Below are 22,238 nucleotides of genomic sequence, written 5' to 3'. Positions count from 1 at the left end.
GCCCAGCGTGCAGAACCACTACACCACGAAGGCATGCTAGGAAGACGGGAGACATACCTTATACAATTACTTTATAGGGGAATAAATTTGCTTGTATAAACTGAAACACAAAAAAAATTCTAATCGATTCAAAGTAAAATTTTAAATTACGGCGTTTATGCCTGAATGTTTTTTATCCAATCAATTCTGACTAAGATCCATGAAACGGAGTGACATTAAACAAGATCAGTAATGCCTTTAAAGCTCAATTTCTACAGGAAACAGATCACCGAACTTGTATTTTACAAAGGCTGCGTCTCCATCACTAAGCTGTCTTCGCAGGGATATATGTTTGTAAACAAGTCGTTGTAAATGGGAATCACCAACTGAAGTGAAAATCAATACTACTGGAAGAAACTACCAGCAACTTAGACAGCCTGGAGACTCCACAGACTCCAGGTTGGAGCCATTGGAATATCAAGGAAACTTTTCCTAATTTTAACAAATGTTTTGTAAAAATAGATTTTTTATTTGCTTATAGGCATTTGTTGCTTAAAATTGTGAAAAATCTATTGAATAATTGTATCATGTACTTAAAAGTTCTGATAGGATTCAGAAAATAAATTGTCCTCTGGAGATGCACTTGCTCTCAGAGGACAAAACTCTGAGAGTCTGTAAATCTGAAAATTATAGACCTCATCATGGCATAAGGTTTTTTTCTTCTTTCCCAAGTGCCTTCGTGGTGTAAATGGATATAAAGTCCGAATAGCAATTGGAGGTTTGGTGTTCGAATCCCGGCGAGGGCACTGCTCATTTTTCACATCTCCTGATTAAAAAAAAAAAGTAATGGCTGTACAAGAGAACACGTTTCTTCTAAGATGCAGGCCTTAAGAAGCAAGAATTCTGAAACTTGTTGCAATCAGCGGTGATCTGATTCAGCTTGTATCATACTAAATTGTAAATGTGATAAAGATACATTTTTAATATATACTGCGATGAAATTTTATAGACGTACCCAAGTTTTATTTATTTATTATAAATAAAATTTACATATTGATATTAAAGTGTTTGTGTTGCTACAAAACTTCATGAAGTCAGTGTAAATTTGAAATGATAAAAAGTGAATTAATTATTTTGTATACGTCAAAAACAAAAAGAGAGGATCTTCTCTAGTTCTAGAAATTTTATGGTTCCATTTAGTAGGCATATGGAATCCATTTAGTAGGAAAGCGATAGTCTATTTTTGTACACTGGAAAGTAAATTGAATGAAAACGGTTATAAAATAAATGTTGCTGCTTTTTTAATGTAATCAATAGGTTCAATTTAAAAAATTAAGCAACCGGTATTTTTGTTTTGCATGTTTTTCCTTCGTTTCCACTTTTTCATTCCTAATTAACCCAGATTTTCTTGCATTTTGATGCAGGTTCCTTATCAAGCTGTTGCGTATTTTTGTCTCTTTCGATATGGCCTCGAAGATAGGCCTTACAGACTTTTGTCAAAACCAAAAGTTACACCAGGAAAGGCTAGCCTGAATTTTCGTCTTTCTGTCCCCGCCAAATTGCCCATGGAGACAAACGTCCCGCCATAACTCCAGTAACAATGGTTAATGGCCATTATTAACGCGGGGAGAAATATTGATGTTTTATGATGACAGCCTTACAGTGGCTCTAAATAAGAAATACATGACTAGTGAGGTAATAAATGCATGGAAGAAGAATTTGAAATTTCAGTTTTAGAGCAGTTTAAGAAATAAACAAACAGCTCTTTTTCCAAGTTTTTACTATCTACACTGTTCAATAATTTTGGAAAGTTCTGCAAGTTGCTGATATCGCATAAGCGTTATTTTTCTATAAAATTCTTAGTGTCATGAAGCATCGCTATGACATTTACATACGTTTCAGACAATTTTGCTCTTCTTTGAAAGGAATTGTCTTTGAAAATATCAGTATCAATATAATGTTCATTAATCGTATTTAATTATGTTCTACTTCTATACAGAAATATCGGCCACTTTCAGAGACGTCCCCCCCCCAAAAAAAAGCATGCTTTTAACGCTTTAAGTTACATGACCACTTAAAGCGTTAAAAGCACCATTCATAAGATTTGCTGTCATTTTGTACAAATTCTTTTGGTATTTAAATATTTTATTTTATTTTTAACGCCCCTTCCAGCCACCATTATGATGAATGGAAAGTTATGAAAACCAACAGCAGAATACTCAATTAAAAAAATTAATTAATAAAAGATAAATAAACTCTTCCTATTATAGAAGAATGCTTTGGAACCTAAAAGAAGTGATGCATATTCAAATTGCCTTCAAAATCGATAGTTCTACTTAAAATCTATGCCAATTTGAAATTCGTTTCAGCTGTTTATCAGCGGAACAAAAACTGGTTGCCCCCAGAAGTTGAGTAGAAGATCGCTGAGCTTTACACATTTGATTCATGTTCGAGTCCCAGCAAATGCTCTGGCTGCATAGCACTTTACGTGGTTTTCCTTATTTGTAATGCAAACAAGAGTCAGTTTCCCTTAGAAAATGATCCTCGAAATCATCCCTCTCCTTAAGCTAATAACCCTCGTTTATATTGTCGTACATGATTTTGAACTTGATTTAAAAAAAAATTAAATCTTGAGATCTATGAGAAATTTTGAAACGAATTCTAAATCTCTGAAGAAATTAATTACAAGCTATAATTCAGAAATTCCAAAATTTCGAGAAAGCAAAAAGTTAGAAAATATCACGTTTGTTTCTATAATCTGGGCACAAAAATTAGCATCTTTAATTATTGCTTGATATCTATGTTATATATAGAGTTCGCACTATATATAACATGGATATCAAGCAATATAAAAAGCTATTTAAAATATGATTTATATTCATATATGTTTAAATAATTTCTCACAGCATATTGATGCAACCCACATCATATGGAGCACATTATTGCTTTACGAAAGTTCGCTTTAAGAAAATTCCATCTTTCAAACAATTTGCACTTTTTCATTTTATGAAGAATATGTAAAAAGGACTTTTATTTTCATGATAAAAAGCGAGTAGCAAAATCATTGGATGCTTCTTTTACGTAATATATGAAGGAAAGTAAGCCATTAATTATAAAATTGTACATAAATTTTAAGGTAGTTTTATAAAGTCGACTGCGAAAAATGATATGACATAAAAATATGTCCTTCTAAGCAATCAAGCATACTGACATATTTTAAGCCGTTTGCATTAGCCACAGCATAACACAAATCTCAATTATCAACACTGAAGCGAGTATGAAAATGAACAACATTCATAGTGAATTGATAGATATAGACAACGAATTTTTCTCTCTTCTACTACCAAGTCTCATGTATTCCCACCATTTAATTGCAGACGACTCAATTTAAGGCATTTTCGCTACTGCCATCATTGTTATGTCTTCTAATATGCTCAAACTCTTCCCAGTCTTAGAAGAAATTAAATCATGTATATGTAATGTATATTCATTTGACTTGTTTACATACCATATCATTCTTTCATTTCGTGTTATTTTAGTTTTTATGCATTTTTGATATTGTTTGAAATCTTTCATAATTTTGAAGAGATGGAACACTCAAATCTTTCCCGTATAAACTAATAGTAGTCGTTACTTTCTGCTCATTTTAGCTTACACAGGAACATTTACACAGGAACATTACATTTTAGTTTTTACAGGAAATCTTTCCTTTCATAAAGTAGGCAGAAAGGAGAAACCTATAACGGATAATTTAAAAAAGGGTTTTTTCGACACTGATTTTGAATTACGGAGCGAATTCAATAGCTACGACTGCTTTCTGAAATGCGTTTTTAAAGTGACTATTCAAAGAATGAAAGCATGATAAAGTGAAATTGGAGAAATTTCACATTAGAAGCAATTACCGAGTTCATTTTGGTTCTCTGTCTGCCATAGAAATATCACGTACGCTACACAGTGGCCATGATAAGTCGTGACGTCATGTTGTTCACATTTCCTTCGCTTCATTTTTGTGACATCATGCTTACTCCATATACTCTAACCTCCTCAGTTGCTACTGCTCGAAATAGAATATTTTTATCTTTCACGCGCTAATCTGTTGCCATTTGACGATATGTAAAACATTTAATTTTTCTTTCAAAATTAATTTCTCTATTATTGATTACTAAAATAAGTAACTTAAAAGCAATAAACGCAGTTCTTCATTACTGTTGATATCAATTATTAGCTAGATCTGTAAAATTACACTAAATGGATCCATTAAAATGGTTACATATTTTTTTCGTTTTTGTGTTAACCGTTTTAGAAACCAGCCTCGCTTAATAAAGAATGAATAGATGAATAACACATGTAAGGAGCGTATCAGTTTTGTAATATTCATTTCGTTTTCAAAAATCTTAAGCTTCTTGTATGATATCTGAAAACAGAATCAGATTCAATCAAAAGAGAAATTGGCTGAATCTGCTTTTGCCAGGAAACCAGTTTAGTCTTCAAATATAATATCTAAATATCACGGTCATTTTAGAAGGAAGCTCGAATACGCTCCAAAAAATCAACACTTCGTAGCTAAAATAATAATAATAATGATAAAATTATATCAAGGATACAAATAACTTTGACCAAGGGCAGACTGAATGTTGCCAAACATGATTTACCCACCATAATGTAGGTCAGTTCATCGCGTGCGCTGTACTGGACACAGGCTTAATAATAAAAGAAGCACGATGGTAGAGTGACATTTCTGTTTTTGATATAAATCAGAACCTAGAAAAACAGCAATTTCTGATGACCGCCACTCAAATTTTGCACGATATCAGAATGACTAAAACATGGTTTGAAAAGCAGACTCTATTTTTTATTTGGCAGTCACAATATGAAAATTAAGAAGAAGAAATAATTATGAAAACGGTGTATTTCTAATATGTTGTTCTAAAAATTATTTTTTAGCTTTTTTAATCCCGTATCATGCATCAGACATCCGGGACGATCGTGAAAGAGGATATTAGTCGTACATTCCAAGCTTCGTATTTTAAACTTGCTATGCGCTATATGTAGGCTTCTTGTTATAAATGTTTTCACACAAGAATTGACATTTGGCTATATTTTGGGAATTTGAAATAGTAATAAACCAGAATATTAACTTTAAATCTTTATTTTAATTCGAACAGTTTAAAAAACTCAAAAAAGTCATCTCGAAATTTCAATATACGTCAGCAACAGAACGTTTCACAGATATTACTAAAATATTGAGCGAAATTTACCCTTTTTTATCATCGATATCTGTGAGATAAATATCGTATTTTCCCAGAGGTAGCAAGGTCGTAAAGAGCTTGAATACCAGCTAGTTTTCCTTAGAAAGTTCTCCGCGAAGACATCCATCCCCTTAGGCAGTTAGACCTCGAAAGCTTTGCAGTAACCCAAATAATAAAAGTCATCTAATCCGTATTAGATAAAAGTATGGGATCTTTTCCCTTATTGGGCAAACAAGTGTCAAATATTTCCTATAGAAAGATATATACTCCAGCACTGCCTACTAAGTTAAATGAATTTTTGTTATCTCTTGTAACAACATTCTTGTTTTTAAAGAAAATATTGCCAATAAAATGCTTTTAAAATATGGCAGTCTATTTAGTCTTTGCTTATTGAACTAATCAATCTAAGAGAAATATTTGTCATGTTTAGAACACTTTTTCCTCTCTTTTTGCTAGATTAGATTAGGTTATTTGGATGCAGAAAAGCTCAAAAAAGCTACCTGCTTCAGGGAAGGCATGGTTTCGTGGAGGTTTTTCTAAAGGAAACTGGCTCATATTGACAGAAGACGTGGCAAAACCTCGAAAATCCTCATGTAGCCAGGCCGTTAAGTTCGAGTTCGAACCCAGGTCAAAATATCAGTATTCAGAGGTCTTAACCACTCGGCTACTGGTGGAGCTTCCGCCTTACTGACATAGGGGAAAAGCCGGTTCTTATAGCTTAGGTCCTAGGTTGAAATTTCACAGAAGACATGGACGGTTATAGGTGTGTAGTGTCTTTGCAGGATGGCGTACTTAAAATACCACTGTGCTGAAAAGTTTCTCGAGTGACTGTGGGTAGGTGCAAAAAATATCCTGATTCGTTCTTCACATCAAAAAAAGGACAGAGACGGGCAAACTTTATCACCTGGGAGTTGCCCAGAACTTTGGGTAACGGCAGGAGCACTACCTCCTGGGCATGATAGTTTCATGTACCTGATCAACGGATCTTTTCAGATGAGAAGGATCAGAAACAACAACAGAAAACCAAAGCAGCGAAATAATCTGATGACAAAAATATATTTCCTACCTGTCCATATCAAGTTGGCACATAATTCGTTCTAGAGAAAACACTTTGACGCCTATTACTGTTTAATGAGAAAACGCCCATGTGCGGCTTAAATGGTAAAATTTTGATTGATTAATCGGTACTTTGACTCGGTTTCAAATCCTGGGGTATGGGCTGCTTACATGAGAGTCTCGTGGTTTTTTTCCAATATGAATATGATCCAGTTCTTAAAAAATCCACCATGAAGGCATCACTTCTTTTAAGCAGATAGATATCGTCTATTTTTCTATAATCTAAATAATCCTATTACAAGAAAGATCGAAAATATGCATTTTATAAGCTTGTAGGTTTAGTTCACCGAAACTTAAAACATTTTTCATCTTTTATCGATTTTTACTCCAAGAAGACACTTTTCAGATGTATGAAAATAGGTAGAGAAATGAAATAGAAAAAAGAAGAAAGCAAATTTATGTTGTTGCTATTTCCAATTACCTATCAACAGACACAGTTATTCGCATTGATGTGGTCATCATTGCTGTGACTGGAACTAAATTTGTAGAGCTATCCGTTCAGCAAGTAAAATTAAGAGTTAAACTGAGTGATGAAATACTTTCACAAAACCTTTTAGATAAAGCTTTTCCTAGCAGAGTCTGGATTTTATTCGTAGAGCGAACGATTAATTTGTCTGCCTTTAATATTCAGCAAGTTCCAGTGTTGTATTAGTATCAGTGCTTTACAAGCACTTCTGTAAACTCTGTGAGACCTAACTAATATTTTAATAAATTAGAATTTATTTAAAGACTGCCTTTAAATAAATTTTAGTTCATAATTTTATACTTTTTTCTTAATTGTTAGTTAAAATATCTGAAGGAAAAAAATCTCTCAAGGTAAAGATCTTTTCAGAGAGAGAATATTTAGTACTGATGTTTATTTATGTGTTCAGAAATATTCGTCATTTGAAGGATAGTTCAAACTACAGTTAAAGTCAATGATGTTTTCTTGGACGAAATGAAAAGGACAGCCTGTAACGCACGGGGAAAACGCTCAAGAAGTCCGCCTGTTTGCCGAGATTCGAAACCTGGTAGACCTATCATAATTCATTCATTTTAAATGATTTCAAAATACATCAATTATAATAATAATAATAATAATTTAATTTCTGATTTACTTAAAGTGTGAATGGAGCACCCTATTCATACAATCATCACATGACCATTCATTTTCGCTAGCTATTATAGCCGAGTTGAATCTAAAACAATTAAGTAAATGTTTCAGCCAAAATTTTTCGTAATATCAAAAGACGTGCATAAAAGAAAAAAGCTAAAAACATTCATATTTCAATGATTCAAAATTACACCGGATTAAAACATTAATTTACTCCAGATTTTTTAATTTTTGGTTTCAAACCCACAATACATTTTTTAAACATGCCTTTGCAGAAATGACATTTTTAAGTCATTTTACCATTGAAAAGAAGAATGTACTTAAAACATTATTTAGCGGAGCCTGTAAAGAAAAGTATATGATTTAAGAAGGATATGCTTGAGTAATTTAAAAAAAAGTCATTTTGAGTACTCATCTAAAAATAATAATAAAAAATTTCTAAAACGTTTTTAAATAATATTTTAATCATTACATTGAACGCTTGAACTTTTATCTTCACGCATGATGGCAGCTTATGTTAAGATGTAATAAAATGTCCTTGTGGCAAATGGAATCGCGAGATGTAGTTGTAAAGAATTAAAAACATTTCTCTCATGTCCTACGTGATGTTGAGGTTAGCATATCAATGGCCTGTTGGGGTATACTAGTTAGCATTTCAATGGCCTATGTTGAAGACTTCTATTGGATTCCGAGCAAGAATACAGTGATTTTTTTAAGGTTCTTTTTCCCCCTTTCCAAAGTTTCTAATGTAATGTTCTGAGGAAGGCAAATGACATTTTCGAATTTGTATATAAATATATTAAAAAATTTTTAAGTTTATATTAAAAAAATTTTTTAAAATTAAATACACTAAAATGCAAAAAAATAATTGTTTAGTTATCATAATATTCTTGATCATAAAAAATCACTAAAATTTGTCATGGAGAATTTACAAGAATTTGATGCAGTCATTCTTATAAATATAATTTTTATTCTATCTATTGTTCTTTGAAATTTTGTTAATGTGCTACTATGTTTCGTAGATAGCCGGCCCATTATTTTATTTTAGTCCACACGAACCTAGAATAATATGGTAGCTAAAAATTATTTTACGTTTTAGTGAATTCAACTAAAATGCTGTAACTTAAAAAAGTTTTTCTACAAATTTTATTTTATAGCTTTCAATTAAAAAATGAGACACATCGAAAATCACCGCCTCTGAAAACAGGAAAATTATTCCTTTTCATCAGCGTAGTAATAAACAACGCCAAATGTGTTCATTTTTTCAAAAGTGTTCCGATCTATCCGATGGCGGGATACATTAAGTTTATCGAAAATTTCTGCTTGATTAAGTAATTAAATCTTATCGTCACTTAAAATTATGCGGAGTTAGCGATGAAAGACTAAAGATTTCGATTTAAAAGCACATTAATTGTATAATGGCTAAAAATTTGAGCATTTTTTTTAAAAACCACTAGAATCCGGCAAACCAGGTTAGGAATACCAAAAAAATCTTCATTTGGAGTTTTATTTTTTCATTTATTCGAAAGCATAGAAATGAAAATCGCCGATTATTAGTTTAATGATTAAACAGGACTACCCAAAGCAAATTTAATACTAAATAAAAAATATGCTTTACTGAATTTTTTTAAAATTCTCAACAAATAAATTATGCCAAATTACACCGAAATGCTAATACCAAGTTCTACAACTTATTCAATGTCTTGTGCACCGCATCTCAGTTAATGCGATATTTTGATTGGAATACTCTAGTAAATAGATGCTAACTTTAAAAGAAATTTTGATTCAGATCTGAGTGATTCGGACAATTATTTTATTAAAAGAAGTGATCATTATCATTCTCATTCAATTGCGGCATCAGTCAACTCTCCATTGCGACCAAGTAAAGCTTCCCAATCACATATCTGCTGTACCCAACAGTGGCTTAAGGAAGGGAGTGAAATAGGGTGACGGCCCAGGCCTCCGATGCAGAGAGGCGCCATGTTGAATAATCAGGATTTTGAGAACACTAAAAAGATTCTCATACGAAACAATCTATTATGATTTCACTATTTATGGCTTTTAAGAGAGGGCACAAAAGTAATTTTCTTTCCAGTGGTCAGATACAGTATGACAGGCCCGAGATTCGAATACCCAATATTTTTTAAAATTCTTTTACATTTCTTTTACATTAACATGTAGGGTTTATATTTATTTTAAGCTATCTTTCCTGTCAAGCCTTTACTTTCCCCTAGAATTGCCAATGCTAGAGCATGTAAATTGTAGTAGAGCGCGCAGTATATTCAAATTTAGCAGAAGTAAGTTGAGTTTAAATAGAAGGAAAACGAGATTGTAGGTGTGCTTCTTGAATCGCGAACGTGAAGGTTGCTAGGTAGAAATTTAAGAACCGCGCGTTTCGGCCTGTGTGCCTATCTCGGCAGTTTCTGCTGAATCGTTCAACTGCTTAATTAGTAAGCTCACTGAATCTCAGCGGTATTTTAGAACGCAGTTAGGTTAGTTTAAGATCTCAGAGCCTCGTGGATAGTGATCTCGCTATTTTATTCATCTAGTCATAATTGTTCAGTTTTACGTTCTATTTCAGTTAAACAGCCGGGTCGGCGTAGTTTGTGAGCGTCAAGTGGACGCAGCTGTTATTTTAATAGTTGAATAAAAAGGGCTTTAAACCCTTCTTACGTGTCTGTGTAAATTTACACTTAGTAGCAGTCACTACCACAGTTGCTGACAAGTTGGGGCCACAAGATGCTACAAGCAAAAATAAATATTTTTTAAAGGAACGTATTTATTCATTAGCACCACGTACCACGTAAGAAAGTACCTAGAAATTATGAGTTTAAGAAGCTATTTTTAAAAACCAGAAATCACCGAAACGTTTCACCCCACTTTTAGAGAATTCGGAAACAAGATGCTAATAAATAATTCCCCAAAATGAGAACAACAGATGTATAAAAAACGCTTAGTTTCTTACTTTCCGAAAACAGGATTCAGTTTTTTGGAAATATAGTGGTCTTTATCATTAACCTTCTGCTTTCCAAGTTGAATCACAATGTAAGCATCACAAGTATTGGTCACATCTGTAGGAGTTAAATTCACTGCCTACAATGAAAAAAAATATTTTCCTCACAGATATAAATCGAAAATGGTTAATAAGCTCGGCATGACTTTAGGGAAGAGCTATACAAATTTTACGATTTTAGAATATTAGATTATAGAATGTTAGAATATGCTAAAAATACTTAGGAAATTCTTTAACGCAAAAAATAGTATCTCATAAAATTACCCTTAGATATCTAAAAACAATATTGTTATTATGTTAGAAACTATTAAAATCATGAAAATAAAGCCTTATATTCACGTAGATTTTGGAAAAAAAAAAAAAAAAAACCTCTACTCTGAAAATCTATGTCATTCCTCCTAGGCTGCTTTTTGATTTAAATTAAAATTTTACATGTTTGTATTCCAGTTAAATCAAATCATTTCTCTCAAGGAATGATAGTGTTAAAGAAAAGGGCTGACTTTTTTAATTAAAATACCATGTGTTTACATTGATTTTAATGTTGTATATTTCAAAATTTCTCCACAGAATACGCAGTTATCTTTTAACACAAAGTAATGCGTCAGAAAAGATACGAAAGCGTATATGAGAATTAAAAAAACGGAGAAGGAAGATATTAATAATGCCAATGACATTTGTAAATTTACAGCATAATTGAATATCTCCCCTCCTGCTTAGTAGGCTGAGGAAGCATTTTCCAACGAAGTTAATTACGTTTGATCCTTGTATGCTTATTGCTCCAATCAGAAATAAAAGTACAAAGTAAATCTTACCTGTATAATGTAAGCTCTAACTAATACTCTCACTGGATTGTTTTCAGGCAAGCCTCCAAATAAACCTTCTTGACTGTCCGCAATTGGCAAGTATGGGTCCAAAATAACAGGAGGAAGAGGCAGCTTGTAGACACGGAAGCAACCCTGTATATTGAGAAATACTAGTTTGGTTCTTATTTCTAGAATTTATCTTAATTTATTTACTTAGAGTTCATTTAGTTGAACATGTTACAAGGCATTTTCTCCCTCCATCCAGGATGCCTTCGTGGTGTAATGATTAGCATACTCGGCGCGTATTCGAGAGGTCCGGGTTCCAGTTTGCATTGCGCATTTCTTCAATTTCCTGTTTCAAAATCCATTGAAGTTTTTTTTTTTTTTTTTTTTTAAGGGAAAAATGAGCAATTCCCTCGCCTGGACTCTGGACCTCTCGAATACGCTTTGAGTGTGCTAATCGTTACACTACGAAGGCATGCTGAAAATAGGGAGAAAATATCTTGCAATGTAGTTGATAAAATGCAGCATTATAAGAAAAATATATGGTGTTTTCTGAATACTAAAGTGCTGAAACTTAAAATTACATGTTTTCTAATTTGGTCTAACAGATATTACATTTTCGGTCTTCTACTTTAGGAAAACAATAAGATGTTTTATATATAAAAGGTCTAAACAATGTGCTTTCCCATTATAACACTGTTGATTTAGCTTGTTTTGAATATTACAGATGTATTTCCTGTAACAACTTGCAAATGACAAAGAATAACAAGCTATGAGCAAAGCAGTTATTGCATTAAAGGGAATAAAGTAGTTTTCATTAAAATCATATTGCTGACTGCAAACATAAGTTAACGACAAAGAAATTTTGATTCAAATAACAGCTAAAATTTCGATAATGCTTATTATTGGAAGTGCTAAGGCAACAAGAATCAGCGTAGTATTCAAAATTTGTAACACTACTTTCGAAGGTTTAAATAATAGAATCTTCTTTAGCTGCAGATGAATGAATGAATATTGCGCTGAGTCTTGTTGCCACAGCACCTCTAATAATCGTGATTCGGAGTTTTATTTTAACTCAAACATTAAGTAAATAAATATAAGTAGCTGTATTAGATAAATTTTGTCTTAGAAAGGATTGCAAAACTCAATATTAAAATCTTTTGAATGAAATACTTAGAATGCATCTAATTCTATGAGGCAAGCTCTTTACGCAAAAGTTTCACGATTCTTTTTTGTCAATTGCTATCCCTTGTTTTATTTTAAAAATATTACAGGCACATTTTGTGCCCATCTTATGCTTTATATGAAAAAATACCAAACAATATATATACGAGGGCAGATCAAAAACTAAGTTGCATTAACTCGCCACAAGAGCGCAATTTATGTCGTAATCTTGGGCAATGTGAAGAAGGGGGACATTAACTGCTCAGAGGTCCGATAGGAAAGTTGGTGCGGTTTCCCGTCTTGTTGTATGTAGATAATGGGCTAAAAATCAGTGGCGCGTCAGCTGGATGTTCACTCCAAATTGGAGGTGCGTGCAACAATCAGATTCCTATGGGCCAAACAGATGAATTGCACGGACATATCGTGAAATCACTGCTGTATATGGTGAGCGTATAATTTCTCGGCAAGGTATTGGAAAGTGGTGTCAAAAATTTGAAGCCGAAGGAGATTTATATGCATCCGGAATTTGGTTGTTCGTTTTCAGAAATGTTTAGAGTCTCTTGGGAACTATGTGTAAAAGTGAACTTACATTGTATGTTGTCATAGCCGTGTTGCTTTTCTATCGAAAATTTAATAAATGGTCATAACTTGGAAGTGCAACTTATTTTTTGATCTGCCCGCGTATATTAATTAATCTAATTTCAAATATTTTCCGCTTTTGTCATTGTTCTAATTACTTTGTGACACTTACGATTTAAGTTTCATTGAGTTTATGATTTAAGTTTTATTTATGATTTATGACCTTCATGATTTAAGATTTTAGCTTTATGTTAATTTATGTCCTATGTTTCTTGCCTCGTACGATGCTCGCTTAGACAAAGGGCTTAGACGGATAGACACAGTTTAAGACCAGGATGCAATCTTGATTCTGTAGCCTTGCTGTGAAAGCAACTAGCAGAGCTCGAAGGGGCTCGGTAGGTTCAAGAAGTTAGGCAGGTTTTCGTTCTAACCCAAAAACATGTAATAGACTTGCCTATGATTTATTATTGTAATATCACTTAATGTTAACGTAGCTGTAAGTAGTTACTGTTGTAGGCTGGTCTGTTATTAAATAATGAAGAATCTATATGTACGTACATTTGAACATGTGTACCTTGAAGTCGGAATTTTGAATTACGAATTTGTTTTAAATTTATTTCATATTTTGGGTGAATTTAATGACATTTTGCGATCGTGCCAATTTAATGAAGTTTAACAAAGTCTACATTTTAAAAGCAATGTATTGCTACTGGGCAAAAGGTAAGAAACGTATTTGTGTTTCAAATTTAAATCAGAAAACTCGCGATTAAAAAAAAAAAAATAAAAGCGTTTTGCTGCTGTCCAAAATAAAATATTTTCCCCTTCGACGCGTCAGTGTTAGTGTGTTGTCCTTTATAAAACGTAAGCTATTTAATTTTTTTTCTGATTTAATCTTTGTCTGACTTTGATTAATAAACTAAGCGATTTAAAAGCACTACATTTAGTTTTTCCCTTTGAATGATGTTGCTTAGAAAATCATTTATATATTTTAATTTTTTTATAATAACTATTTTAGGCGTCTGGCCGTGAAAACGGTTAGTTAAACAACAACATCTCGATTCAGTTGTTTTCATTTAAATTTTGTCACATCTATAGCTCATAGTTAATAAAGTTTATATTAAGTTTTAATTTCTAGTTCATGCTTTAGCTTCGCGTTTTATCTTGTGTAAGCACTACTGGATGTAATGATTTGCCAATCGTTATATGTAGCATTTGTGGATAGCCATTAGAAGAGAAGTAGTTCCAAATATTTTACAATAAAGAAGCTATTATAACTTTATCTAAATAATCTTGCTGAAGGTGATAGATTTTCTTTGAGACTTTCCAATTTATCATAGTTATGTCTAATATTATTATCCGATATCCCTTTTTCATGCAATATAATGTAAATTGATAAAGCTTAGTCATTTGTAAATCCAAGTTGAAATGTAGCCTCATATACTGAGAGACGCAAACTAACAAAACTGACTGATGAGATTTGTAGCTGAAATAACCTCGGCAATTCATTGCATAGAATAGAAGGCTATTCTGGCGTTGCATTTATTGCTAAGACTACTCTTAATTGTGCGCTGATGATTATCACTTACAGATCTGAAATAGAAGCCGTAAATTTCGAGCCTCGGGTACTCTTTTCACGTTAAAATATTCAACGATTGATTTCATGAATACAAAGAAGTTACCTAAGCTTCATTTTCGGGAAAAAGGGGAGTCAGGTATCGAAGTGAGTTATCTAGATTACATTACCACCACCTGCCTTTCCAAATTAACTCATAACTGACGTAACTGAACAAAAAAAGTTGAATTTACGAGTACTTCTTTTACTACTTTCGACCATTAAGACAAGAACTCATTTATAAAAACTGAAATTTAAATTCATGAAATGCCTTAAATTCAAGTTACGAAAATTATGTTTCTGAATAACATATATTCATCTAAAAAAAGTGTTGACGAAAATCTTCTATAGTTTAAAAAGCTGATAACCAGTAAAATGATCATTAGTTACATTGTCAGTCTATTTTTGGTGTCTTGTGGTACTTTCTGTCTTGTATTTTTGAGAGAAAAAAATATTTTTCTCTCAAAAATACAAGAAAGAAAGTACTCTTTCGAAGCGGATTCTCGGATTTGTTCGAAAGTTAATGCGTGATTTTGAAATCGAATTTATTTTAGAAAACAAATTCAATATGAAAATTAAATTTATTTAAATAATGTAAAACAAATTTATTACCAAAGTTTAAAATTTATTAAAACTCAAGGCACAGAAACGTTTGAAGACTACGTATGAAATCATTTGTGTGGAAAGAAATGTAAATAAACGTAAAGATGCATCGTTAAATTACAGTTGATTGAAATTATTTGTAGTTCATAACTACACCATTGTTACTAACATCAATTAAGTACGGTTATTAATTTTGAATCCATCTATTGTTGTTATTGCGATAAATACAATTATTTCAAGTATCCGATTAAAAACCCCTGAGAGGGGGAGATATTTCGTTTCTGCGTGAATATTTCCATTGTTCGGTAACTTGGAACCACTGAAAGCGTTATCTCTCGTGGTGCTCATGTATGTTTTTTATGTTTAGTATACTTTTTACAGACTATGAAAAATCGTATAGATTCATAAGAAATGCAGCATTTTATGGAAAGAAGTAGAAAGCGACAGAAAAACGATTCATTGCATAAACAAAAGACCTAAAAATTCACAAAACCGATAAGTAAAGTGTAATACTACATATATATATATTTTTCCCTTCCTTGTAAAATTTTCTTGAAAAACTACTCTTTTTCTATATTTAAGAATACAGCATATATTATATAGGAGATATAAAATGTGTATTAATTTACTTTCTATGTTACTGCTAAGATTTATAGTCAAGCGGATGGTGTTAAATGTTGAGTTTTGAAAAGTTAAACGGAGATCTCGACTGTATATAAATAACTATAAGAGTAGCATTAAATTTTACAATTAAAATTAAATTATCGCATCATCAACTAAAATTTCGATTATGCATCTTTCTCACTTTTATGTATTTTAGAATGGTGAACGGTATCTTGAAAGATATATAAAGCGCGCTATACGTATCATCAACACCTGAATTAAAGCAATATATGTATCTTTAAAGATGAACACGCCTTTTATTGTAACAATTCTAGTAAATACCTTAAAAACTGCTACTTGCGAATCGATCGCGCCAGTTCGAAAAGACTTTTTTACTCTGTTGAGGTCGAATGAATGTAGCCAATCCTGAAATTCTCCAAATGGAGTCACATTTTCCAGTTCGCAAGGATATACCTAGAAAAGATAAAGAACATTGTATTTCTTGAACCAACAGGAAACACATTTATTGTCTCTTAAAATTAAATATTAACTACCATGAAAGAATAGTTTTCAATAACGTGTTATTTTTATTTCGAAAGAGGTGAATAATTTTTTATGAAGTACTAAAGGTAAAGAATAAACAATCTTCCTACTTAGATGCATCGCATTCTTTCACAGTAAGAAAATATATCGCCGAATTACTGATTAGCTGGTTTTCTTACTTAAAGTAATGCAGAAAATCATTTCCTTAATATTACTAACTAGTCAACAAATGTTGTCATTTCTCTCTTTAACATGATCAAAAAAGGATATCACCTCAAATTCATTTATCCTCAGGTTGATTGTACAATTATTTCCAACGAAATATATATCACCTCTCATCTTGAAGTATCCAAATATCACAGAATTAGTGCTGTAAAATATAGCTTTCAAAATCAATTGTATAATTTTTCTAATGAGAGGTGTGGAATTATGCCATTTATTTACTATTTATTTTTAGTAACATGATTAAAGTCACCTTTGAAGTGTACAAAACTATAGATTTGGTATATATTTATGCCTTGGACCATATCTTGTTTAAAATCCTCTTACACGCGTAAGGTATTCTTGGAAAATTCCAAATATTGAAAAATAAAAGAGCAATTATATACTAACATCGCGCTTATCAGAGGACAAACTGAGACGAATGCATCCCTTATACAAGCAAATAGTTCTTGTGAGTTTTGCTCAATTTAAAGAACCCTAACCTCACTCTACAAGCTCCGACTTTACGATAATTTGGAGCAAATTCATAGTTAAAAAATCTGATGTGTACACCCCATGACTTCCTTGCACGGAATATTAAATTATACGCAATTTTTCTTCCATTTCACTTAAACGTATTGAACTGAATTAAATCTACTTCGTCGATAGCGCATAAACCACAATAGAATAAATGCACTCTTTAAAATTCACTAGATTTGTTTACCACAGCGACACTCTGGCGCTAGCTTCATTTAATAAAGTTACACTACGTTCATATTACAAATCAGGAATGCATATAAATTTACATCATTTGAAGAATTATCTAATCGTTTCCACATGCTCTATTCAAATACTATAATAAATCTAAAACAATGTATAAAAGAAATTAAGCAAACAAAACAAAAAAAAGAAACAGTTTTTTACAGACGATTCAGTATTTCTCATTCGATTAATTCAGTTCTCACTTCCCGACAAGGGCAAAATTACGTAAAAATACAAAATATCTATATTAAAAATTATGAAGTAAGTCTTAAACACTTATTTCCTCGAATAAATTCCAGAATGTATTAAACTTGATTTAATTCGCAATAATAAAAGGAGGCGTTATCTTTGTTGTTGCGAGGCTTATTGGCAACAAATCCGCTATTTTGCCAAATTTAAAATGTAAACAGACATGTCCGGCATCGCAAAATTCATTAGGCTTAGCTGCACTTAAACAACTTTTAAATTGTTGATAACTCCACAAATATTGCATGCAGATTTACTAAAGGCATAAAAACCTTAACCGGAAGATAAGAACAACATAATTCAATCATTTTTAAAGCAAAAAATGCACAACTTACAAACATATAAGAGTAAACAAACAGATCACTGAGCCGGTTAACAAAGTATATATATATATATATATATATATATATACATATATTTATGTACGTTTGGTGCGGCCGATTGCAACCAAAATACGAGGTGCACATATGCATGTTATAGGAGTCCTGTATACAAAATTTCAATGTTCTGAGGTCTAAATCAGTTTTATAATTTTTTTGGGGGGTAAGAGTCTTTTATTCTTTCCTTACGTACAGATGTCACGCAAAAACATCGTTAAATTGCATTCGATAGCGGTCAAAATAGATATATTCGTTGAAATATGATGCCTGAAGATTTTCGCGATTACAGTACTTCCTTTTTACTTCCTACAAGGAAGTAAAAATGAGAGTTAAATTATAAAAAGAATTGGAAATCGGCCGAATTTTTCCACCCGATGTTAAACAATCGCTTGCTAACATATTATCCGCCATCTCGAAAGCAAATTTGAATGCTTAACTATGTTGTTACGAATTTCGTAAACATGTAAACAACTTTAGTGAAATTATATGCAAATAGTTTATCTCTTGTAGCAGCAGCATGAAAAGCCTCAGGATCCCTAGCATCACAGGAAAAATAGGGGTAAAAAGGATAAACCCATTTTAACACTGACATAAATGGCTTTGGTGAGAGAAAGCCAAGCTGGCTATGGTTTTTGAGATCAACTTTTGCTGCCAAATTTGGCGAGAAATCTCCAGAATTTGTCAAGCTTGACGCGCATTTGGGAAATTTTAGTCCTATTCCTGTGTAACTCTAATTGTGTATGCCTTCCAGCAATTTCGAAAAATAGAAGCTACTAGAAATTTCTTTGTTGATAACTCCGTGGAGAAAAATTCTCTCACTCTATATTTTTTTTCAACGGGGGTCACTTGCCTATAACGACATTGGCCACTACTAAGGCCCGAAGTGGTGGCTATTTTATTGTGGAGGCACCTAATAGGCGGCACCGGTCCCTTCTATGAAGGAAGGGACAGACAATTTTACATCCGTGTCTTCTCCGGGATTCGAACCCGGGCTCTTCGGTATCGCAGTCAGACTTCACTAATCACTATACCGTCTGCGCGGCGGAGAAAACTGTATAAGACCAAATACAGCAAAAGTTCATAGTTTTACATCAAGAAAGAAGAAAAAATACTCCTTCGGAAACGGACGAAATCTGCTGACATTAATACTCAGAATCATAAACATTCCAGCACCTGAAGAAAATGTCGCTACATAAGCACAGTGTTCGGCCAATATGAATCGACTAAATCTCCGAAAAACTATAAGGTTAACTTAAACGTGGCTGAAAGAATAAACAATTTCTTCAGAAAACTCATACAGATTTCAGAAAATTGCAAGACCACGGAGGAAAAGCCTTTGCTTTCATTTAGTATCGTAAACATGGTTTCTGAAGTAGAATCTTACGTTTCAACTTCCTTATAAGATGAACACTTTTTTGGAATTTCCTTGGACCTCCTTTTCCATCATCTCAGATTTCTCACTGGGAAAATATTTGACGAACTTTTTATGTGAAGTGCTAAAGTAGCATTAGTTTACTGAGGCGGACACTCCAATTACGTGCGATATTCGTGGATATACTTCAATAGATAAATAGTTTTCATTTTAGCTCAGAAGTTAAGAACATTGAGAGATCACTACGTTAACTTCTGCTTTTTGCTAAGCCTTGTGTTTAACGTTCTTAGTAGTTTGAAGTGGTAATTACTGATTGTGATCTATCATACTGAGAAGAGCTGTGCATGTATTTTTGTGGAAAATTCCACAACTGGGAAGTATTTTAGGAAAATAGATTTCATCAAGCTTTCATCGATTCTATGTGCATTCAGCGCATTGCAAACCCCTACGCGAGTTATCGTTTTTCGAGGTATTATTAGGAAAGAAATTAATTTGTAAAGTTGAAGTTATCCTGTGTATGTTTTATTTAAATGGTCTAAATTCCAAACTCTTTTGGACATATGTCTTGATCAATTTTGTTGGAGATCCATATGATCTCGAATAAAATAAATCTGTTAGGAAAGATGGTACTTATATATAAAAGTAATTCTTTTTGCTATGAACCACAGTCGTACTTTGTCAGTTTAGAAAATTTTGAATAAAATCGGTAATTTTAAACAAAAAAAAAAATATTTTAAATGCCTGATTCACTCTGCCTTAGAATCCACAGCTTCTATTAACTACACAAATTTTGCAGCTCAAGTTAACTATCTTCTGCGCCCTCCTTCCCCTTCAAAAAAAGAAACTTTAATCTGAAGTAACAATTTAAAAAAATTTAATATAAGTAAATTCTGAAAATATTCCTCTTTTTAAATAAAAAATAAAATCTACGGTTGCCAGTTTACAAAACTAAATTTTTACAACTGAATAAAATTAAAATTCAGCTCGGAAAGAATTTCAATTTTAAAAACTCTAGCATTCGTTTCTGAATTTCGTTTTTGAACGTAAAGTGATCAAAAGATATCAAAATATTAAAAAGCAAAATATTATTATTCAAAGAACGCAAAAAATATATAAAGAGGTTTGCAGTTTACATATTATTATGAAATTTCATCTTAAACATCTGATGAGATAAACATTGTCAATAAACTATACATTTATGGCAAGAGGTTTCCAAACTGTACAGTTTCAATGGAAGACGATTCATATTTAGGATGTAAAACAATAATGTACAAAACACGTATAATTACAAATCTTACAATCGACCTATTACATGTTGTAAAAAATTTACTTGATTTATAACATTCAATGTATACAGTAATAATTCTGCCAAATGTTTAAAATCAGACGAAATGACTTTTAAATGACTAATTCAAAACCTCATTCAGGAATATAATAATTTATAATATCGATGATAAATGAAAAAAATCTTTTTCATCGTTGGTGTTCAATAAACTCTGTTTATGTCGGAAGAGATTCTACCGAAAATGGAAACCATATATAACATGTCGAAGTAGTTGATACTTACAACAAAACCATCTGGATTCAAGGCTCGGGCTTCCTTGTTCTGCAATGCGATGTTCTGCTCGCTTTCAGCTCCCAATTCCAGAATTTGTTTCAAATCTCCTCCTCCAATAGATGCTCGTGGAAGACTTTTTCGTGGAATATTCATCACTCTAGGTCTATTTAAACGGCCCAAGAGGTAATCTCGACCTGTAAATATTGGAAAACTTGAGGCCCAAAAGGTAATCTCAACCTGTAAATATTGGAAATCCATTATGACACGTAACAAGGGTTACGTGTCGTAATGGATTGAATATTCATAGAACCGATGAATTGATGAAACTTTTTTTTTTTTTTTTTTGCAGAAACATTTTACAGTTCTGGAACTTTTCACACAAAAGCAATGGTACAGGTCTTTTCAGTCTTAGAATACATCTTAGAATACAATCAGTAGTTATCACTTTAAACTACTAAGAACGTTGAACTCAAGGCAATACAAAAAGCCTGTGCATAAGCTTGCAAACTGATCTCTCAATACTCTTAGCTAAACTATGAACTCATTTCTAAACTAAACTGAAAACTGATGCTCTCTCCATATATAGTCCCCTCCCCCTCAGCCTCCGAGAAATTTCCAGTACCTACGATTTCGAGAAATTGCTGGAAGGTAAACAAGGTTATAAATACTTAAGTTTGGCTACAGTTACAGTTATACAGAGATCGGACCCAAATGCCGTCAAATGGCTGTAAAATTTAGCGACTTTTTGAGATTTTTCACGAAATTTGGGGATAAAAATTGGTCATCAAAGCCATTCCTCGATTTACCATTGTAACCCTAACTACAATTTATACATAATTTCGCTAAAATTATTTACACATATACAAAATTGGTAATATTGTTACGAATTTGGTATTTAAAAGGCTAATGTTAGTTCAATTATAAATTAAATGGTTTTATTTCTCGCGCAGTGCAGCACGTGACGAATATTAAAAGAAAGCTAAGCTGGAAAATTGAAAATACAAGAGCGCGTGCATTAAATAAATAAATATCTCTTTTTGATTTCGAGAAAGTACTAGAAAATTCTCGCGCGCGATTTTTTAAATCTTATAAAAGGAGGAAAACCTCTCAGTTTGTGGTAGTTACTTAGTTTGTTGTTGTTTAGAAAACTGCTCTTGTTGACTGTAGCGAATTCGCGGATTAGCTTTCTTTAGCTGCTTTGAATTAAGTTCTTTTGAACGTTTGAGTAGTTAGAAGATAACTACTGTGATATATTATGATACTGCACGATTATTTGAGGACATCTAATCATATTTGTTGTGATAATAATAAATTTTTGTTCATTTTTCATCGGACTTGTGCATTCATTTCATAACGAAC

At 32.3% G+C, this 22,238-nt stretch overlaps 1 protein-coding gene across 1 annotated transcript in view; it reads right to left on the bottom strand.

Moving 5' to 3' along the window:
• LOC118198707 (otoferlin-like) overlaps window positions 1-22,238 on the bottom strand; it is a 228,403-nt gene that overhangs the window by 65,380 nt on the left and 140,785 nt on the right. The window contains exons 19-22 of the mRNA XM_085819712.1: window positions 20,889-21,116; window positions 16,160-16,291; window positions 11,263-11,406; window positions 10,403-10,530 (exon numbers count right to left, since the gene is read on the bottom strand). Of these exons, the coding sequence (XP_085675838.1) occupies window positions 10,403-10,530; window positions 11,263-11,406; window positions 16,160-16,291; window positions 20,889-21,116 (632 nt within the window). The remainder of the gene's footprint in view (window positions 1-10,402; window positions 10,531-11,262; window positions 11,407-16,159; window positions 16,292-20,888; window positions 21,117-22,238) is intronic.

This window comes from Stegodyphus dumicola, chromosome 6 (genome assembly GCF_044657685.1).
Source record: "Stegodyphus dumicola isolate Sdum_Otavi_A_Nest chromosome 6, ASM4465768v1".
Classification (NCBI taxonomy): domain Eukaryota; kingdom Metazoa; phylum Arthropoda; class Arachnida; order Araneae; family Eresidae; genus Stegodyphus; species Stegodyphus dumicola.
Note: the sequence above shows the minus strand (reverse complement) of the source record. Positions and strands in the feature narration are given on the sequence as shown.